The sequence below is a fragment of the Perna viridis genome, chromosome 12, assembly GCF_037379345.1.
Source record: "Perna viridis isolate PV_CMFRI_1.1 ecotype Kerala chromosome 12, ASM3737934v1, whole genome shotgun sequence".
Lineage (NCBI taxonomy): Eukaryota > Metazoa > Mollusca > Bivalvia > Mytilida > Mytilidae > Perna > Perna viridis.
The window spans coordinates 27,158,450-27,181,628 of NC_142456.1; the positions used below are offsets into that span (position 1 = coordinate 27,158,450).

The 23,179-nt window shown below is 32.0% G+C and overlaps 1 protein-coding gene across 1 annotated transcript; it reads right to left on the minus strand.

Moving 5' to 3' along the window:
• Positions 1–59: 59 nt before the first annotated feature.
• On the minus strand, positions 60–22,631 carry LOC148601879 (tRNA (cytidine(32)/guanosine(34)-2'-O)-methyltransferase-like). Its single transcript, XM_088555117.1, has 11 exons — positions 22,533–22,631; positions 17,589–17,720; positions 16,471–16,540; positions 13,885–13,987; positions 12,398–12,476; positions 7,035–7,087; positions 6,026–6,079; positions 4,331–4,433; positions 2,711–2,794; positions 2,188–2,291; positions 60–403 (listed from the first exon to the last, which is right to left on the minus strand). The coding sequence occupies exons 2-11, from the start codon at positions 17,707–17,709 to the stop codon at positions 155–157; spliced, it is 1,020 nt and encodes a 339-aa protein (XP_088411243.1). The 5' UTR covers positions 17,710–17,720; positions 22,533–22,631; the 3' UTR covers positions 60–154.
• Between the last annotated feature and the right edge of the window lie 548 nt (positions 22,632–23,179).

Consider the following 23,179-nt stretch of genomic DNA (forward strand, 5'->3'; position numbering starts at 1 on the left):
CAGCCCTAAGTTAATTGTCCAAAGGCTTCTAAGGACGAAGTAAGTACATGTAAAAAAAATTATTAAGTCTTTCAAAAATTTATTTCATCCTTCACCAGATGCATTTTTCATATCAAAATCACTGCTGATTCGACATTGCCCACCTGAAGCACCCTTATGAACTTTTATGGTTCTCTAGGTCTTTTTCTAAATCAATATCGCCTTTTCTTTCAGAATCAGCAGAAAAGATAACATCACTATCTCCATGGCTTGTCCCGAGGTCACCAGAAGCAATGAGTTTAATGACACCGTCCCCTGGTTTGGACAGCTGATCAGATTTTCTCAGTTTACAGGCTTCTTCATATGGTGGTTTTATTGGGCTTTGTGTTGGAGGATGATAAACATAGTCCTGCCCTGGTTTTAGCTGGAAAGGTAAAATGTCAATGCCAGTATACTAAAATCTCAATAAAAAGTCACAGGGACCAAGCAAAATTATTTGAATCATCCCAGGTTGTGTATAAACTGGAAATATATTGGTTGGTGATTGTTTCTGCTTTTAAATGATTTGTTGTGCTTGCATTTCATTCACTTTATCTGGGTACATAGTGATATTGTAAGATAATTTTTCTGTGTTGTATATCACTATACAGTGTTTTCAGGGAAATTTGTGTTCATTTTATTCTATGATGATAAATTGTCTTTGGAACACACAATATGTTATTGTGAATAAAAAAAATGAGAATTATCATCAAACCAGATATACTTCAATCACACCAATACAATTTCAGATGCACTAGCAGAACAAACATAGTTGTTAAATTCTTCAATTACAGTGGTCTGTTTGGCATGTAGTTAAGTAAGGAGATACCATTTCAACAAATAAAAGTTATGAGTATCATTCTTATACATGTACTTATCAAAATATGAAACTGCATTGAAACACTTCCAGACATTGGAGGGAATTAACCTAGAAAACCTTTCGAGTGGAATGATTGAAAACATCAAGTTCTCCAAGATTTCCATCAATCTGAGATAAGTCATCAGATATAAAATTGTATTGGAAAAATGAGAATTTTGTAGGAGAGTAAAATAGTTTGACTCTTCTAATTTTGACATATCAAGGTTCAACTGTATTTAAATCAGAACTCCATTCAAACTTAAAGTGCATCAATCAACAATCTTAAATGAATTGCTGAATAAAAAGCTTAGTGGAGTGCAGCATGACCTCACTGGTTGAACCCTGAACAGTTTGAGCAAGTGTAAGACTATATTAGTTTTTGACACACTTAAGCATTGGGACTTATAATTTATTACCGACACTACAACTAGTCTGGACACTGCACAGAATTTGAAACTCAAATAAAAGCTTTCAAAATCAGACCAAAAACTAGCAAAAACTGTGAGCAATGCTCATGAACATGCCACATTTGATAACATACACCTTTTAACCTCCATTTTGATTCGGATCAAAATCTGAAATAGGAAGTGCACAATAGGAACATGTAATAAAGATTCTGTGAAAGCTTCTTTAAGTTCCATTCAGTGGTGTAGGAGGAGTAATGGATAAGAGACAGGCCCACCACGTACCCATATCAACAAATGACAAAGTCCATGTTTTGCTATGTGAAACCCCAAAATTGATTCGGATCAAAATCTTAATTAAACGGTACACAATGGGAACATGTTTTACAGATTATGTGAAAGTTTTATTTAATTCCATACAATGTTGTAAGAGGAGTAATGAATAAGAGATGGGTCCCCCTTCTGTGTAACTGAAGGAAGAAAGGATAGACACCCCATCACTATATATACTCTACTTTGCAAATAGGGTGGATCATAAAAAAGTTTTTGGGGTGTGGTCCCTTTGACTTCTTGTAACTCAAAAACTGTAAGAGATATCTGAAATCTACACTCTTGTAAGATTACAATTCAGGGATGAAAATTAGCAGTCGCCCAGTAGCCCATGGCTAATAGATTTTGAGCTGGGCTACCAAACTTTTGGGTAAAAAGTAGGTGAACTAAAGAAAATGTTAAACAAAAATATGGTCTGCCAGGTCTGGGCTACCAGCTTATCTTTACCCCTGCATTTAATACTTCAGTTTAGTGTTCTAGCTTTCCATTTATTCATTTAGATAAACAGACACACAGACAGATGGATTAAGACAACACATTATTTTTGAAGACCGCATGCTGTAATCTGATCCCTACCTCTAATGGGTATGTCCTATCTGAGTCAAAACCACTCAAATCACCACAAGCCAGGAAGGGCACAATGATTCTGTTTGGTCCTTCTAAATTGTTAAAATCTACATCTGAAAATACAACCCAATCAAAATTACTAGATATGATTTCAGGCTTTGTCTTTAAAGGAAGGACTTATTTGTGTTTACTTTAGGAAGAGTCACACACACAGACAACCAGCTGTCCTCATTTGGAAACTCCTAAACTGTTGTCAAAGTACACTGAAGTTAAAAATTAAAATATGCAATTTATAGACAAAGAAAAAATAAACAGGAATTATTACTTGAGTATACCTGTCCTATTATTATTTTTGATATGTTGTCAAAGTGGCCCTCATATTGCAAAGGTGAAGCAGCATGTTGTTTTGATAGGCCCTTTCCGCTATTGTCTATTTTTGCAATGACGTAACAAAATAAAAATGTAAGTGTGATGTTCAGTTGCAGGCTGTGTCTAACTCATAATATATTTTTTTCCGTACAAATAACCATACCATATTGATGGTCTAATAATGGGTTTGACATGTTAGGAATGTATCCATCTGGTGGTGTGTAATCCTGACATACTACAAATGATTCTAAAATGGAAAATTAAATAATATACATGTACAAATAATACAAATACACATACAAAATTAGGGGGTGAAAAATACAGCTTTAAACATATGACATTTAAAAGAAAGTATGTTGTAAGGAATGCAAGCCCATTATAGCTTGTTCAAATGATGTGGCTTCATAAAAATATATTTCTCATTATGCATTAGTATATGTGGCATTCTAATATGACGTCTTCCTATCGTCAAACAGTATATGTCGGTGCAACCCAACCTTTAGCACCTGCACACTGTCTCTTTTCTTTCACTATCGAGACAAAACATGCGCTCACTTAAAAACGTTTAAACAATGATTTAATGGCTGAGAGGTTATCTAAATGAAATCAATTATATAAATACCCACATTTAACACATATGATGACATAAATATACAAATTTACGACAGAAATGTGCACCATCAGCGTTTTCCTGGTGGCTTTTCTCATTGCCTCCTACAGAAATTAGCGGCAATGTAAACATGCATTCATCCAACTTCCATATGGGGGAGGTTAAACGGAACAGCCGTTACTTTGGCATTTATATTCTCATTTAAATAATCAAATATAAATGTTGTGTCCATGATAAAATGAGTACAAATCTACCCCCTCCAAAAATTATTTCTTAAATAATAATTTCAATAAGGTCTGAAGATGAAATACATTTTGTAAGACAAAATTTGTTAATAATTTTGAAAAAACTAACTCTGTTAAGAGAGTTTATCAGGTAAACAGAAGTTTAAATCACTTGATTTCATGTGAAGTAGTACATCAAATGCTATCCCCCACTACATAGTAGTCTCAGATAAAACTGTGCAGTTAAAAAAAAAAAAACAACCAAAAATCTACATGTACACAAATGCAGCAACAGCTGAAATTTGACATCTAATTGTATGAAGATGATAATAGCAGGTCCGATCTACAATTCTTATTTATTAAAAAAAACATTACATGAAATGTAATGCTATAGAAACCTTGCTAATTACAAACCAAACTTGTGGAACAGTTATGATTGGAGAAAAACTGTAAATACTCATCATGAAAAAGCTATACATACAGTAGATGTACCATACAAAAACCCAGTAAATCCTGAGAGATGGTGATACCTTGGTTTACCTGGTAAATCCTGAGAGATGGTGATACCTTGGTTTACCCAGTAAATCCTGAGAGATGGTGATACCTTGGTTTACCCAGTAAATCCTGGGAGATGGTGATACCTTGGTTTACCTGGTAAATCCTGAGAGATGGTGATACCTTGGTATCCTGAGAGATGTTATTACCTTGGTATCCTAAGAGATAGAGATACAAGGTGTTCCTCATGTTAAAAGGTGTGTTGGGGTAGTCATGTCATCAAAGTTGTGTATGTTTAATAATTTGTTATTTCCTATCTTCAAAGACTTGTTACTCCCATAAAACTTAGTATATTGAATGATTTGCAACTATCATCCTAAAATATTTGTTTACTACATGTATCTAATCACTATAAAGACTTGGTCCTCTCGTCTCAAGTGGTTAATTTCATTACCTATACTTGAATTTCTGCTACTTCTTGGTTTAAAAATTGACACCATTGGAAAAAATATCTTCAATTGTGAATATAACAATGTTACGTCTTTTCCTCTAAAGATCTAAAATAAATATTTACTTTCAATTCTATAATAATTGCAAGATTTATGCAGATAAAGCAAACATCAACATGATATAAGAACTATTAATAAAAATACTGAAAAAAAAAGAAAAAAATTGGGTAAAGACAGAAATGGCAGAATTTTGTTAAATAGGAAGTAGGTGTCTGACAGGCCTAAAATTGTATCCCAAAATATGGGACCCGTACCTGATGGTGGATACCAAATATCAACAGGCTGCAATTATTTAAAGTTGCTGAGAAAAGTGTTAAAAAAAATTATTTCCCTGCCCATCCGCCCCGCCTGACCAACATTCACCATACTACAATCAGATTTTCACTATGTGAAATTATGTCGAAAATCAACATGCAGTAGATCTTATTTTATATTTAAATTTTATTATAAAGAGACAGCATTTCAAAATCGTTTGGTCAATGAAATTTCAACAAATATAACTTAAAAGTAGAATTTATCAATAACCATTTTCGGTAAAGGTATGTTCAAGGTGGTATGTCAAAATTAGGTTATCATGTGGAATTTTAAATTGGTTGATTTGTTTATATCTGGTAAGTCTTTAGTATAAAGTTTAGATTTTGCTGGATACTTAAATTCATAGCTTGACCTAGGCACAAGAACCATAAATGTTGGTACTCCATTAACAAAATTCAAGTGAAATCAAAAGAAGATAATCCAAGGATAAAGACCAGACAAGAAAAACCGACACGCACAACAAAAGGCATGAAATTACCAAAAAAAATATGTACAAGAAACAAAAGCAAATGAGCAACATGGGAGCATGAAAAATATACACCAAACACCCACTGCTAAAAAAATGTCACATTCGGAATTGTTCTTCTTTGGATATAAATAAACCAGGTGCATGGATGAAGATTTTTACTGCACTTTATTCAAACTTCAAATTAAAATGTCCTACGGCAGATATTTCATGCATTTCAGCATGATAATGATTGACCTATGGAACATACCCTGCTTTGTACTAGTCTGACATGCTGAGCCATATTTTATTGTGCAAGCTCACAGAAGCAACAGCCTGCAGGTAAGCTTTCCACTCCACTCAGACACATTATTCCATCTCCTAGATGACCAGTAATAACTCTATCCCCTTAAATACCACATGCTTGGAAAAAGAAGCAGTGACTACCAATTTTAAAGTGTTTTGTATGACTTGGCCAGGTCAAAACCAACCTACCAAAAGGAGACCACTGAGGTGTTTTTTCTACTTCAAACTTGTCCTTCAAGCTATAATTAGGTTCCCTTCTGTATATACAAGAAAAGTTGTGATATATCTTTTACAACAAATGATTATGACCAATATGGAATTATGTTTTTTATGCCTATAGATACCATGGAAACAAATGCCTTCCAAAATTATAAAACAATACTTTTTTCATACATTAAATTTTATGGAGTACATAATATGATTATTTTTTATTACCTGTTTTTCATGATTTTCAGATGTTTTGCAACACGTTGAAATTTTTCCCTTATAACTGAATGAAAACTTTCATAAAACTATGTTTCTATAAATTAGTGTTTAGTATTCTTCATGTTGTTTAAAGTAGATAAATAATAACCTTAGCTAGAAAATTTCCTCCTTTCTTCAACACGTGTGTTGTAATATTCAGCGCCTAGGAAAAAAAAATTCATGTGAGCAGTACAAATATGTACGAAACAATAAAAAAAGAATTTAACATGCATGTAAAGAGAATAAATATGGTGAATATGTAAAAGAGACAACAACCCCACCTGGTTGTCATTGTACATTTTAGGATTGACTACTGAATATCAGTTCCTATTTCATTGTATTTCATGACTACACTAATCAGAAATCAGCTAGACAAATGAAGTGTCAAGAGTGAGTTGGAAAAAAATATAAATCACAGCTCCTGATCTTGTTTTTACCATCTCCAGATCTTATTTATACAAGCTGACCAAATCTAATTTTTACCACACCTAATCTAATTTTTTACTGACCTTATTTTTAGCACTAATTTAATCTATACAAGCCTCTGGTCTTATTTTTACCATTGATCTTATCTATACTAGATCCTAAACTAATTTTTGACAGCTTCTGATCTAATTTATACCAGCACCTAACCTTTTTTTTTGGTATACCATTGGTCTTATTTTTATCAGCTCCTACTTTTTTTTTACCAGTACCTATTTTTATTCATACCATTGATCTTATTTATACCAGCTCCTATTCTTTTTTTTCACCACTGATTTTATTTTTACCAGCTCCTGATCTTAATTTTAACACTGATCTTATTTTTACCACTGATCTGATCTATACTAGCTCCTTATTTATACCATTACTTGTAACATATAGAAACCTTATTGTGTACAACTACATGTATCTTTGAAATATTAGCCATTTCTAATGGTTATACGCAAGCTTTTTAGCAAAACAACTCACAGAAAAACATTTTCTTTTTTCATAAATTGGCAGAATTTTTGTGCTGTCTATGCTTGGGCTATGCTGAACTTAATTTATTTATTGAAATATGAATACATCTTTACAATCAGTAAAATAAAATCTGAACATGCTGTCTTCAGATTATAATCATATTTATAAATACCTACAGCTAGAAGTAACTGGGCTTGTATGTATTCGTCTATATCATGTAATCCTGTTACTGGAAATAATCAGAGAAATATTAACACAAATTGTAGTATCTTCACTAGTACTATAACAAATTGACCCACAAGCTGTAATATTTCAACATCCCCTTATGATAAATTGACCCCAGCTGCAATATTTTAACCTTTCCTCATAATAAATTACTGGCAACACAGGAAACTTACTCTTCAAGGAAAAATTACTGTGGTTAAAAGTTTGGCCTTGCCTAAATTAATTCATTTATTAACCACTCTACCTAATATTAAAAAGAATTTTATAAATGATTTAGATAAACTGTTTTATGGTTTTATTTGGGATGAAAAAAAAAAAAACAGAAAAAATTAAGTGCAAAACTCTTATAGCAGACATACCATATGGAGGATTGCGAACGGTTCATCTGCCATCTTTTATGACTTATCTAAAAGTGTGATGGGTTTTTCTTCATGAAAATGGGGATTGGCAGCATTTATTGAATTTATCACTAAAACATATTGGTGGTTTACTAGTTTTTTCTCTTAATAAAGAGTAACTTCTTGAAGTTAAAGATCATATAAAAAACCCTTTTTGGAGAGATGTGATTTGTGCTTTAAGTTTTTCAAAACCAACTCTTAAACCTGATGATATTAAACAATGTTTATCAACTGACATTTTAAACTATGTATCAGTGGAGGATATACCTTACTACATGTATGTATCAGTAGAAGATATACCTTACTACATGTATGTATCAGTAGAGGATATACCTTACTACATGTATGTATCAGTACAAGATATACCTTACTACATGTATGTATCAGTAGAGGATACACCTTACTACAAGTATGTATCAGTAGAAGATACACCTTACTACATGTATGTATCAGTAGAAGATATACCTTACTACATGAGATGGGAGAATGCCAATATTTAATACATTTGTAACATTATGAATGCATCAAGAAACAATTTTCTTTCTTTCCAAGACATCAAAGAAAGGACAAATAGCCAGAACTTTGTTAAAAAATTTTCTTTGATTAGCTATATACATTCTAGAGTTGAAAAATGTATTAAAGAAGTTAAAAAATATCGATCCCATGTGATGAATTTTTAGATTAAGTTGTTCATTGCAAGAGAGTAAAATTTGTTTATACACAACTTATTAAATAGCAAAGTTATCTCCCAAATGAAAAATTTTATAAGTGGGAAAATGAACTTAATGTTGAAATCCCAGAATGGAACAAACTATTTGTACTCAATAAGAAGTGTTGTAGAAATGTTTAACTGAATAATTTCCTATATAAATTTTTACACAGAGTTATTCCTACAAATGTATTTTTGTACAGAATTCACATTAAAAAAAGTGATGTATGTTCTTTTTGTAACAATGAAAAGGAAACAGTAAAAATTTATTTTTTGATTGTGCAATCACCTTTAATACTTTGCAAAATGTTTATCACTGTCTGCAAAGGTTTTTTACAGGCTTGGTTTTGAAAAAAGAAGTTTTCCTTGTGGGTGATCCCCAAGGAGGACTTTTATTGAATCTTCTATTGACTGTTACAAAGAACTATATATTTAAATGCAAACTTGATGAGAGACTTCCAAACTTATTAGGGTTAAAACATAAAATTAGAAGCTTATATAATATTGAATTATATATAGGCCATAAAAATTTCAAGGAGGATAAAGTCAAACAATTGTGGGCCCCTATTAATATCATTTTCCGTATTATAACCCAAGTTATTATTTTTTTGCCTTTATCTTTTCCAGTTATATTTATATGAACAAGCCAAATGAACATATTGTAATAGTTCAGTCATTTAGTTGAATTTAAATGTGTACAGTGCAGTGGATTATTTACAAAGTTCTTGAACTGAATGAAAGATGAAAGTGAGAGTGTGTGAAAGTGATGATGAGTATATATAATATTTGAATAGTCTTTTTTGTATTAAATTTGATCTCTTGTGAAGACTCTGTAACACCTTAGTCAGGTGGTGATGTATGAGTCTTTGTAAAACCCTGACCATACTCAAAAGGAAATAAAAAAAAAAAGGTTAAATGGAAGAAATTCGAAATTCCAAGAATACCCCTTTTTATGAAAAAGTTATTTTTGTAACCTTGAAACTGAGAAATAATTATTTGAAATGAATGGATATATTGAATACATCAATATTTAAATCAACAGTTTCCAACATGTCCTTTCAAAATTATTTTTATGCTAAAAATTATCCTTTTGTTTAATATTGGTGTATATTTTTCAAAGGTAGGGGTGGCAGTTATTTTTGTCACCTTGAAAATGAGAAAAAATCGCCTGAAATGAGAAGATATATTGAAGATATACATCAATAATCAAAACAATAGTTCCCAACATGATTTTTTTCATTGTTTATATGCTCAATATTAACATTTGGTTCATGTTGAGGTAATTTTTTTAGGGTAGGGGTGGCAATTTTTTAGCTTATTGGACTTGAAAAAGTTCAAATGTATATGACATGGGCTCATTTGAAAGCTAAGATACCACGTAAAGGTACTGTATCAAACAAAAGCTTGTTTGAACTATGGTATAAAGAAAAAAATTGACAATAATGTATGATGTAGACAAAAATCAGAAATTCTGAAAAGTTCCTTTTACGATTTTATAATAATTGTAACCCCAAAGGAAAATCTAAGTACCTGAAATGATCAGATATGCTGGATACATCATTATCTTAATCATGAATGCCCAAAATATAAGTTTTACAGTGTTGGTAAGCTGTGAATGAGAGTTTTGTTTGATACTGAGACCAGTTTTATTGAGGTAAGGGTAATATTTTCACTTTTAATTGAAAATTCTAAAAAAAAAATTGTTTTTGTGGTTGTATTATCTAGAAAATTATTGAATTATACCAACTTTTGAGACATTTTGGTGGAGCAATAACTGGATATCTTAACCTCTCCTTATAATAAGTTAACCCCCAGCCGCGATATTTTAATCTTCCCCTCATCATATATCTACCCCATTTGGAGTGCTTAAATATCATGTTAAAATAAGCCCAGGAATCAATACTTCAACATATATATTTGGGTCAATATTTCATGGGGGTCAAAGTATCATATAACACTGGTGTTAAAATATCAATTGAAATTTTAATCCCGGGTCAATATTTTAATATCTTCACCCTTATGATAAATTAACCCTTTAAGGGGTGCTTAAATACATGTACCATGTCAATGACTGTATACAACTTTTTAATATATGATCAATGCATTTTGACTGCTAAAATAAATTGGTTGTAGGCTAAAAACCACTAATTCCACTTTCCATAGGCTTCTATGCTAATTTCACAATATTCAATGGCTTCTATGGACTTTACCTTAACTTTAACCTGCAGAGGACTATATATCAGCATGATTCTACATATGTCAGCTCACAATCCTCAGAATGGCATGTGGGGTTAGCAGACTTGCAGTGCAGTACTGGTCACCGGAAGTGAAGGGTCTATAAATAGCATGGGAAATCCCAGTGTTTTCACAAGACAGGGGTATATTTAAAAATCATTATGGAGATTAGGCTTCACATCACAAGAAGCAAAATGCACCTATAAAATGTACAGAAATGTTTTTCCTTTCAGAAACTGTTTAAATTTTTTAAATAAGATGAGAACTATTTTCACAGCACTATGAGGAACAGGGGTAATTTCTGCGTAGGACTATTTTTGCGTACGTTCCAAATGCTCATTGGTTGAATTGGTGGTCTGTAACCTAAAGGGTCACTTTTTGTCTTAGAAAAAATAAATAACTATACAGGTATCTTCCTACACACATACTGAATGCAGCTGCAAAGTTTCAGTGAAATGTGACAAGCACTTTTTTAAATATTTGATTTTTAAATATAGGGTAACCAAGTTGTACGAGCAAAAAAGTGACAATATTCTACCATGCTTAAATGCATTAAATATTTGCAAAGAACTTTTTCTGACTTCTCAAATAAAAAATATCAATCACAACTTGTTTTTTAACAATATTAATGAAGAAATAGTTTTAAAAGTAATCATTTTCTGAGAAATTGGTCTATTTTTAAAAATTTATTTCTGACATGCCTCCCCCTTTTTCTTGATCACATGTCAAAAATCCTAAATCTTTAAATTTTCACAAAAGGTGATATATTTGGCTTTAAATTTGTAAATACAGTGTTTTCACATTAAAACATGACCAGTAAAGGGCACCTAAAGCAAAAAAAGTACTCAATAATGGATTTTCCATGTTGCCATAGGGGAATGCTGATATGGCCTTAACCGCAGTAATGAAAGTGAGTTTTTCCTCATTTCTAACCTAATTTTTGCTCAAATCTACACAAAACTTGATTTCAAGTGCTTATTACCACCATATTTAGGTAAATATAGCCCTCAAAGTTTAATATTTGATATTTTTACTAAATTTTCTACACTTTTTACAAAATAGGACATAAAAATCAGCCAAAAAGACCAATTTTCCATAATTTGGACCTATAACTTAAAAAAATGCATATTTTGAAGGATTTTTGTAGTGTATTCCTCTCATGGCAAAGTTAACAAGATCTTCAAGTAGTTTAAAGCTATTTCAAGAAACTTTTCATTTTGCCATGGCTTCATCTTAAGGCTAAAAACCACTAATTCCACTTTCCATAGGCTTCTATGCTAATTTCACAATATTCAATGGCTTCTATGGACTTTACCTTAACTTTAACCTGCAGAGGACTATATATCAGCATGATTCTACATATGTCAGCTCACAATCCTCAGAATGGCATGTGGGGTTAGCAGACTTGCAGTGCAGTACTGGTCACCGGAAGTGAAGGGTCTATAAATAGCATGGGAAATCCCAGTGTTTTCACAAGACAGGGGTATATTTAAAAATCATTATGGAGATTAGGCTTCACATCACAAGAAGCAAAATGCACCTATAAAATGTACAGAAATGTTTTTCCTTTCAGAAACTGTTTAAATTTTTTAAATAAGATGAGAACTTTTTTCACAGCACTATGAGGAACAGGGGTAATTTCTGCGTAGGACTATTTTTGCGTACGTTCCAAATGCTCATTGGTTGAATTGGTGGTCTGTAACCTGTAGAATAAAAATGGGTAATTTGGCAACCTCAAGAAGAGGTGAGAGAGTTGTCAGAGAACTAAGAAATGAAATTAAGTTGGCCTTACCACTTACTAATAATAAGTTCTAATCACTCTAACAATCAAACTACATGCAAATTATCAGAAATACCTTGTGATATCTTATACTACACAAAGATGTGGAGTTTGATATGCTATCAACTCAAGGCTAGGTTGCCAATAAGAATCCAGTAGAGTAGCATACCACAAACAGGTTGGTATACCTACCATCTGGAGCCCCATCACATACGACCAAATCAGCAAAGTCACCCTCAAAATGGGAGATAATTTTCTGAGCTGTAGATTTCTGAAGATAAAAAAAACATAAAATCCTAACACTATATTTTAGGATGGCTAGTTAACTATTTAAATGTACATGTTAGCAGTGATTCCAAGCAACAAAACCTCAAGCCTAAATGTTCTATCACTTAACCAATTTGAAGTATTATTCTTGCTGTTTCCAGGCCAAAAAATAATTGCATAGAAAACTGTAAAAGACCGAGCAACCTGTCCATTAAATTGGAATTACAACTAGAATTGTAAGGAACTTTATTATATAGATAGCACTGATTTACTGAATGTTCATAGTGTAAATAATTTTGATAATTCACACAGTTAAATAAATTCAGTAGTTTCACTCTCAGACTTTCTACAGCAAAAATGTAACAAAACACCACAAACATGAATATCAATCCTCCATTCACAAAATTTATAATGTATGTTGAAAATAGCAAGAAATAATGGAGAAAATCGATATAATAAATAGGATCAACTATTGAAGCTTGTGAATAACCAAAATGTATGATCACTCATGCAAAGAATGCTTGAAGATTTAATTGTGTTCGGAACTTACACTCATGAAATATATAGGCATTCTTCAGCACTTGTGATCATATTTTGCTCATTCACTCTGTACAATTAGTTATCCTATTAATATTATTTCACGCAAATCTTCAGATAATGTACCTTGAATTAATGTGAAGTTTAATAAAAAAAATCCATTTAAGAGAAGAAAGCAAATAACCAGCAATGATTTTGCTAAATGCACATCAGCACATAAAGCCCAACCTTTGAATCAAGTTTCATCACAATTCATCAAAGAAACAATATATCATTGAGATGGAATCCATCTCTGTGGGGCCCCTCTGACCAAGTTTGGTTCCAACTGGTCAACTAGTGTTCAAGAGTTTTGAAAAAAAAGGTTACAGCCTAGACACAAGTTTGTCACAGAAAAAACAGGAATTTGACCATGAGGTCAAAGTTCAAAAAACGAAAATAGACATATCTTAGTTACATGTAGGACCCCTTGAAAATGTATACTGTCAGGGAAAGGAGCCATTGTTTGTACATCTACAGCTAATGAGAAAGGGTATATGTAAGTTATGTTCCCTTGTACCTGTATAGCATAAAGGACAGGAGCCATACCTTATAAATCTATAGCTAATGAGAAAGAAAAGGGCATACCTTAGTTACCTATGTCCCCTTGTGTCGTTGTAACATCTGGGATAGGAGCCATACCTCGTAAATCTCCAGCTAATGAGAAAAGACATGCCTTTGTTATGTTCACTTGTATCTGCATTACACCAGGGATATAAGCCATATTTGTAAATCTCTAACAAGAAAGGAAAGGGTATATCTTAGTAACCTATGTCTCTTTAACACCTATGATAGGAGCCATTGCTTGTAAATCTACATCTAAATATAATGTGAAATACCTTGGTAATATCTCCTTGTATCTGTATTACACCTGGGATAGGAGCCATTGCTTGTAAATCTACAGCTACTATTTTTACATCATCTGGCTTATCTTGTTCTTCTCTGAAAATGTGCAATTTTATTGTATAGGTACATGTAACTCCATCATCAATTGGTATATTCATAAACTTAATGGAAGGATTCACCTGATATATTTTGACAGACATAATATGAGAGTTAATTATGGTAATACAATGTACAACCTTAAATTTAAAACTTAAGCAAATATTTCAATGTTTAAAGACACAATTAGTTCTTCTATCTTACACGTACATTCTCAGGTTCTGAAATTCATAAGTGAGCAAGAGCATATCTAAGTTTAGTACATCTTCACAGAAACAAGAGGCTTCCAGTAGCCCGAATCACTTACTTAGTTCAGTTTTTGTCTTTCAAGGGCAATAACTCTAACGAGGAGTTGTCCGACAATTTTTATCCCTGCTTTGGTAGGACATCATAAGTATCATTTCATCAATTGAAAGTTTCATTCTATCTATCATCGTTTACAAGATATTGAGAGAAAACTGTAAAAACAAGATATTGACAGAAAACTGTAAAAATAATCACCATTTTTCACCTTTCAAAGGCATAACAATAGACATAGACGTAGAATTTTTATTTACAGTCGGACACATTACAAAACAAAGAGGCTCCCAGGAGCCTGAATCACTCACCTGGTTAAATTTTTGAAAGTTTCATTCTATCCATCATAGTTTTCAAGGAATTGGCTGAAAACTATAAAAAAAAGTCATTTTTCACCTCTCAAGGACAATTACCCTTACATGGAGTAGTCTGACCACTTTGATCCTTTGGAGATTTTTGTAAGCCTTATAACAAGAATCATTTCAGCAATTGAAAGATACTGGCTAAACCTAATGGTTTCGGAGATATACCGGTATATGCAAAAACTACTGTCTAACCCCTATATTAGTAACAGCGGCCCTGTTTTTAAACCAATCAAAAATCTATTCATTTCATTAAAGATACCTTAAAAACCTAAAATACCAACTTTCATTGAATTCTGTACAGTAGTTTCTGAGGAGAAGATTTTTTAAGTTTAACAACAGCAAAAATAGCAAAAAATGTCCAAAAAGGCCTATAACTCCAACATGGGTCAACAAATTTTCACTAAAATTTAACCACAGATAGATTTCATCATGCTTTTGTGCATGTCAAAATTTGGTTTTAACCTAACGGTTTTGGAGATATATGCTAAAACCTGCTGTCTGACCCCTATGTTCTATTTTCAGTAATGGCAGCCTTGTTTTTTTAGCGGATCAAAAAATTTTGAGGATGATGACCGACATCATTTGAGATATATGCAAAAAACATGTCTGATACCTTATGTTCTATTTTTAGCAACAGAGGCCATGTTTTTCAACAGATCAGAATACCCCACATCAGGTCTATGCAGAGCACACTAAGGAACATTCATACTGTTTGGCTCTTATTGGTTAAGTAGTTTCAGAGGAGAAGATTTTTGAAAGAACTAATATAAACAAGAGGCACCCAGGAGCCTTTATCACTCACCTGGTTAATTTTTTTGTCTGTAAAGGGCAATAATTCTAAAAAGGAGCTGTCTGACAATTTTAAATCAATGAAGAGTTCGGTTGGACTTATCATCAGGATCATTTCATCATTTGAAGTTCCATTCTATTTATCATAGTTTTCAAAATATTGGCTGAAAACTGGTAAAAACATAATTTTTGCCTTTCAAGGGCAATAACTCTAACAAGAAGTCATCCAACAAGTTTGATCTCTGCAAACTGTCGTAGGCCTTATCATAATTATCATTTCAGCAATTAAAAAGTTTCACTCTATCTATCATAGTTTTCAAGATACTGACTGAAAACTGTAAAAAAAACCATAAATTTTCACCATTCACTGGCAATAAGTCTACAAGGAGTAACTTTGACATCTTTGATCCCTGGAGACTTTTGTAGGCCTTATAATAAAGACTTTTTTCAGCAAAAAAAAAAAATTGGCTAAACCTAACGGTTTTGGGGATATATTAAGCGAATAACTTTTGACTGACCCCTTTGTTCTATTTTTATTAACAGTGGCCATTTTTTCCCATGGATTGAAAAAACCCCTTCATCGGTTCTAAGAAAAAAAACCCTAAGGAACATTCATTCCAAATTTGGTTCCAATGGCTCAAGTAGTGTCAGAGGAGAAGATTTTTGAAAAAAATAACATTAAAAATAGCAAAAAAAAATGCAAAAAACCTTTGGCAATAACTCCAACATAGCTTATCATATTAAAACAGAAATTTTACCATGGACTGACCTCATCATGCTGAACACTTTTACCCAGTCAAAATTTGGCTAAACCTAATGTTTATTAAAAATTTATGCAATAAACTACTGTCTGACACCTTTGTTCTATTTTTAGTAATGACAGCCAAGTTTTTGGCCAGGTGAGCTAAAAAGAGTTTTTAAACTTACTTAAGACATGGCTAATGAATAATTGTATAAATGGGCAAAAAATAAAAATCTGTATTTCCCTAAAATTAATTCAAAACAAAGAAGTGATATGTCTTAAAAACATACATCAACTTCTTAGCTAACACTTGGCTCCAGCTCCCTGGGGCAGCACATAGATCTACTATCTTTCTCACACCTGAAAAGAGAAATGTCTGTATGTAAGAAATAGCATAAAATATGATGTTAACAAAACCTTTTAGAAATTGTATACGTGTTTGTAGTTAAAAATAATTAAAACATGTATACAGGAACAGAATTTTGAGGATAATTAAAGAGGTCACAATTTTATGGTTCGTGATATTGTGTTTTTGTTCAAAATGGCCAAGCCATTCTTTTAGTACCAGCCATAAGTGGAACTGACAAATCAACAAAAGTATGAGTAGAAATGTGGACCAATAGATACTCAGTTGAGCTTGGTATTAAAAACAAAAAAGTCCAAAACATAAAATGGTTTTTCCATGTTTCAATTTAATGGTCCAAATATAAAGTGATAATAAAATGGGTTAAAGGTCTAGAACCTATGTAGGTCTTAGGTCCCAGACCTCAAATCACCACTAATTTGAACCCCTCACCACTTAATAATAACTGCATTAATCATATCTTTCCAGGAAAAATTAGTTATATTTGCAATGAAACACATCAAGTGAGTGTTAAACAATTCAGACACAGAATAATACCCTTTCAAATTCAAAGTTGAAAACTTTAATTCTCACATTCTATTGAAAAGTTTCCCTATTTCTTCACAGAATTGATAGATGTTTGACATGCATGCTATGAATTTTTCAATCATGCCTGTAAAATATCTTTTTTGTTGTTGTTTTTTTTAGTTTTTTGTTAATTAACTAGTACATCTAAATCATTACCCATGCAATCATATGGCTAACCCCTAAGTTGGGGCTTTATCCTTATTCAGATTGTTTTGCTGTATTCCAAAATCATTCCAGTTCTAAATATACAATTATTAAATGTATTTACAATGTAGTTTACAACCAAAACATGTTCAGTGAAAGTTTCAGGTTTTCAACATGCTAATTCTAATAAAAATCAAATCTTTAACTGGATTCCATTGATAAAGGAGCAAGTATGAGATCAAATACAAGTTCGATTTTGCTACACAAAAAATATATGTACTCACAGGTATATATGTCTGTGAACTTAAAGGTTTATCAAAACTTCAACATTACCATTAAACAAGTTATAATCTTCATTGATCTGTAATAGCTTAAATGCACTTCTTGCTCGCCACCCTTCTTCTTTGGCAAGACGATAATAGACATCTCTTTTGTCTTTACTTGATCTGCCCATCTTAACTCATTCTTTAAAAAAAATCAACATGACTGTAAGCACTCAACTCAGATTAAGTCAGTCAACAAGCTAAACTACAAGTTGATGCCAAGTGAAATTTTACCATAAGCAGAGACATACCAGTATGTTATACAGAGATTATATAGATTTTCTCCCTTCTTTGTTGCAATTCAAATATTGTGAATCGCAGATTAATTTACTTATTGTGATGTTTTGTGACATTTCACCGGGAAAAGTCATGATCAGAAAGTGAAATTACCAAATTTATTTCAGTTTTAATTATCCAAAATTTGTAAACTAGCATTCAGTAAATCACTACTGTTTATATAATAACTTCTTTTCAATACTTCTTTTTTGTTGGTTTTGGTAGAAAGAAAAAATGTGATGATGAGATTTACGCATGACTGAGAATTTCACCATTGCACCGGAACTAGGTTGAACAAAAATAATAATGACAGCTGATGACCCTTGGCTAGTCATTCACTCATTTGTATGGCAAGCCAAAGTGGACAAAAATCAATATTTTGTACTGATAGAAAACAAATTTTTAATATTACAAAATCATTATTAGAAAATATTATTTACTATTAGAAATTCATTTTGTAATACTAAAAATTCACTTTCAAATATTACAAATTTCTGATTCAGTAATATTAAAATATCACACATTTTGTAATATTACAAATTGAATTTGTAATATTAGAAAATGAATTTATAATACTAAAAAATCAATTTGCATTATTGCAAAATCAGTCACATTTTTAATATTACAAAATGATTTTCTAATATTAAGAAATTGTAATTGAATACAACATATCCATTTTATAATATTGGAAAATCAATTTCTAATATTAAAAATAGTTTTTAATATTAGAAATTCAATTGAATTTTTAATATTAAAAAGGGTTTTGTGATATTAGAAATCAAATTTGTAATATTACAAAAGCCTTTTTTAATAATATCAATTTATTTCGTAATATTAAAAATTCATTTTCTATATTAAAAATTCCTGATTTAGTAATATTAAAAAATATCACGCATATGGTAATATTACAAATTGAATTTGTGATATTAGCAAATGAATTTGTAATATTAGCAAATGAATTTGTTATATTAGAAAATGAATTTATAATATTAGAAACTGTATTTCTAATATTAAAAATCACTTTGCATTCATTCATTCTATATTTCCTCTAATACAGAGATTTTATGAACAAATATTAGAAACATACAAGTAATTATACATGTCAAGATAGAAAGAAGAGAAAAAAATATAAACACATTGATCAGTACAAAAATGTCAACTATATACATCACTGAGGCCTATCACAAAAAGTCAAAAAGGAAAAATGCAATAAAAAGACCTGTATCAACCTAAGAACAATATTGCAAAACAGTCAATTTTTTTAATATTACAAAATAATTTTCTAATATTAAGAAATTGCAATTAAATGCAACAAATTCAATTGAATTCTTGATATTAAAAAATGATTTTCTAATATTAAAAAGGGTTTTGTAATATCAGAAATTAAATTTGCAGTATTAAAAAATGAATTTTTAATAATACAAAATCATATTTTAATATTAGAAAAATCTCATTTTTGTCCACTTTGGCTCGTCATACATTTGATTTTTTAAGTAGATTAGCATTTACAATCATAATTGTTTCGTAATTGGATAGAGTAATCAAGGAAACCAAGGTTATAGCGGTGATCAAAAGAATGTAATCCAGGGACAAAGACCAGACATGGAAAACAGACATACACAACAAAGAACATAAAGTAACTAAAATCATACATACAAAGTAACAAAAGTAAATGAGCAACTCGGACTCCACTTAAGACTGGGAGCATGGACCAGGTGCACCGGTAGGGTAAGCGTCCTCTTCTTTTCTAGAAACACCCGCCGAGTTGCTCATAAAAAGTCAAGTCCGGGGTAGACAAACGATGGAAGGAAAACTATGACCCGTTTAATAAATCAGTTTTCATGGTGCTGATGGATACACCACAACGATCCACAAGTTCATGATAACGGTCATAAAACTTCTGTAGTGATGACTTCAATCTTGTAGCAACATAACTCTGTTCCAGAAGCCTATTTGTTAGAGTTCTAGCGCAATACAAAAAGTCTGCGTAGTTTCGGCAAGCTCTGGCATAACGTATGAGTTGTGATATGAACACTCCATACGCAGGAGCCAAAGGGATGTTGCCACAGATGAAAGGGAAGTTGACAATTCTGAATGAAAAGTCATCACGTTTGTCGTAAAGTTTGGTCAATAGTTTTCCTTTACCATCGATTTCTAAGTGTAGGTCAAGATATGAGGCTGACTTCACAGTGTCTGTAGTATCCTTTACCTCAAGTTCTTTTGGGTAGATTTGATGTATCAAATCCCCAAAATTAGGATTTTTTAAAGATAAAACGTCATCTATATAGCGGAAACTGAGATTGAAGGATCTAGCCAAACGATATTCTTTCTTTCTGATCAGATCAGCAATAAAGTCAGCCTCATAAGAGTGAAGGAATAGGTCAGCAAGTAAAGGAGCACAATTTGTTCCCATTGGAATGCCGACCGTTTGTTGAAAAACATATCCACCACACTGGACAAATATGTTGTCAATTAAAAATTCCAGCATTTTGTAAACATCTTCCTCTGTATATTTGGAAGATGATTTGGAATTATTTCTTACAAAGTATGAGGAATCTGTACTAAGAACTATATATTTGTATCTAGGTGTACCATCTTTTTTGGAAAAACAACGATGTATAATGTTTTTAAGTTGGGATTTTAACTGAGTATTTGGAACAGAAGTATACAGTGTTGAAAAATCATAGGCTTTAATGCTATTATATTCAGATAATAGTCTTGAACTGATTGTCTCCAAAAGATCTTTCGAATTTTTCAGGATCCACATTGAATTAATACCACTACCGGAGTAACAAGTGTTGTGGTAGGACTGTAGACCCTCTTTGACAGTTGTGAGTATAGAAGTTAAAAGTTTTGAAAGTTGTTTGGTGGTACATTTTGTAGATCCAGCTATGAAACGCTGTTTGTATGGATTCTTGTGAAGTTTAGGAATCCAGTACATAGACGATAAATCACAACCATCGTCCTTGGTAGAGAGACCAAACGAGGATAGCACAGATTTATGGTTTTCTACAATCTCTTCTTTGGAGAGAGTGGTAGCAGTGTAGGTCTTATCACTACAATTATTTTCTACGTCTACCTCTGATAATAAATATTGGATATAAAACATTTTGCAGACAAAAACAATGTTGTTTTGGGCTTTGTCTGCTGGTACGACAACATATTTGTCATGTACAGTAGACAGTGTTTTTGCTACATTGGGGTCTTTGAAAACTGATGTAGCCTTGGCACTCATTGACCTACTTAAAACTTTCATTCGTTTCAAAATTAAAGACCTCACGGCCTTTAACCACTCTGACAGAGAATCAATGTCTTCTTGTTCTCGTTTTATCCATTTTCTTGCATAGTCCTCGGCGGCATCCATAAGAACTTTAAAGTTATAATTCCAATTTATGGAGTGTGGTTCACGGTACTTGGGACCTTTAGAAAGGATATTACGCAGAGATTCGTTTTCAATAATGGTTAAATCTCCTGTAACGATGTGACCAGAAGGACCATATTTGAATGGAGAGGTTTTGCAAGAACAGTCAGGTGGTTTAGCCTTGAAGTCCTCAATCTCGAGGTTCTGCAATAGCCTTTTATAATTGAAAATTTTGGATGCGATGGGTGAAGTATAGGAATATGAAATAATTGGTATGGATTTGTCTTTGAAATATGGGGGAAATTTGTTGGTAACGTTTTTGTGATGGAGTATGTTAGCCAAATGAATTGCATCTATACCTTTGTTGACAAATGGTAGTGGAAGAAATGATCGTTTTTCTTCATCTTGACTTTTCACACAAACTGGTTTAAAGAGTCTGTGGAAACCAATATCCAAAATGATGGCAACAAGTCTGTATAATGATGAGGTGGGGTCAGAAACAGGAGTGTCGAGACTTGTTTTGTAAAGGGAGTGTAGTAGAGTGAGAGGTATAGAATAAAGTTTGGTTCTAATGTGATGAAGTCCAAGAGGTTTTTGTATGAAAGGAAGGAGACCATCTATGGAGACATCATGTAACTTATATATAGGTGACATATAGCGGCGATGGCCATGACTCCTTTCCTGTCTTGGATTTTTGTCAAATAAATTCATCACATTTATGTTATTGTTATATTGGCTTGAAAGGTTTCCTATACCTTTGATGTTGTCATTGCATCCGTAAGGTATTGCAGTACCTAGTCTGCGTATCCAGTACTCCTCTTTTTCCCTACAATAGTTTTTACTTAGAACGGGACTGTTCGTAGGATGGTAATTTTTTTCTAAAATACGAACTTTCATGGAGAGGATTGAATGATCTTGTTGATTAAAGTGTTGATAAATTGTCGGGAATTTGGTGGTGTTAATTCCCGAACGATGACCGCACATTCTTTTATTTAATCGTTCTTGCGTTTCTCCGACATATTTTAAACCACACAAGTTGCATAGATAGATTATGCACACTGTTCGTTAAGAAACAAAACATGTCCATCAATTGCTGTTTTGAATTTTTATCGGAGGCCTAATATTTTGACCACCGGAGTAACTTTTACCCACAATAAGTCAATATTTACATCTCCGGTATGTGCCATACTACATGTAAATAGTGCCATACCACCAAAGGAACTTAACTAGTTCTTATAACTTAGACAAAGTAGAGTAATTTGCTTTATGAAAATATCTCAAACAAGAGATAAGCTCTAGATCTAATTTTATTTTTACCCTGAATTGCTGAATTTTACCATAGTGTGGTACAAGCGAAAGGGATACAACTAATGTATTGTACGGTAGACAGAAATAAAGACTAGAAAAGTCTAGTAAGGACCAAAAGTCTATTATTTTTGAACGCTTTTTTTAATGTAAAATATGGTTGAATTTGTCTATTTAAATATTTTCCATCACATATATTTCGGTTTTCTGGTTCCAGTACCTGAAATACGATTTCGTCGGGAAAGACCAGAAGTAAGAAATGTGATAAAATAACATGTTAAATGCAAAGTTATGCTTAATAATTGTTAAATATACCCTTTCAATTATACTAAAGAGTAATTCACCCCATAAATTTCGTTTATTTTTATTTTTTTTTTTTATTTGATTTTATTTTTTTTATGGGGGGTACTAGTGACGATTTTACCGGGTAAGTTCAGATGTAAAAATGCAATAAAATAACTTGTTGAAACTTATTTTTCAGTAAAATATGTTAATGCAGGTTTGTATTACCATGTTTCTATTTATTTATATGGGATCAATGTTGATTTCATTGGAAGATCCCGAAATTGCAAGTAAGTAAGCTAAATATTTTAAAGTCGGCATGAATATATTAATAAAAAAATGACAATAGGAAAGTGAGTACTATAGAGCTCTTTGAC

Excerpts from the sequence above, each read along its gene's own strand:
- LOC148601879 (XM_088555117.1), bottom strand. The coding sequence starts at position 17,709 with ATGGGCAGATCAAGTAAAGACAAAAGAGATGTCTATTATCGTCTTGCC. Across the intron at positions 16,541-17,588 it reads AGATTATAACTTGTTTAATG|GTGTGAGAAAGATAGTAGAT; the intron begins GTAATGTTGAAG and ends TTCTCTTTTCAG. Across the intron at positions 2,292-2,710 it reads ATTATTAGACCATCAATATG|ATGTAGATTTTAACAATTTA; the intron begins GTATGGTTATTT and ends TTGTATTTTCAG.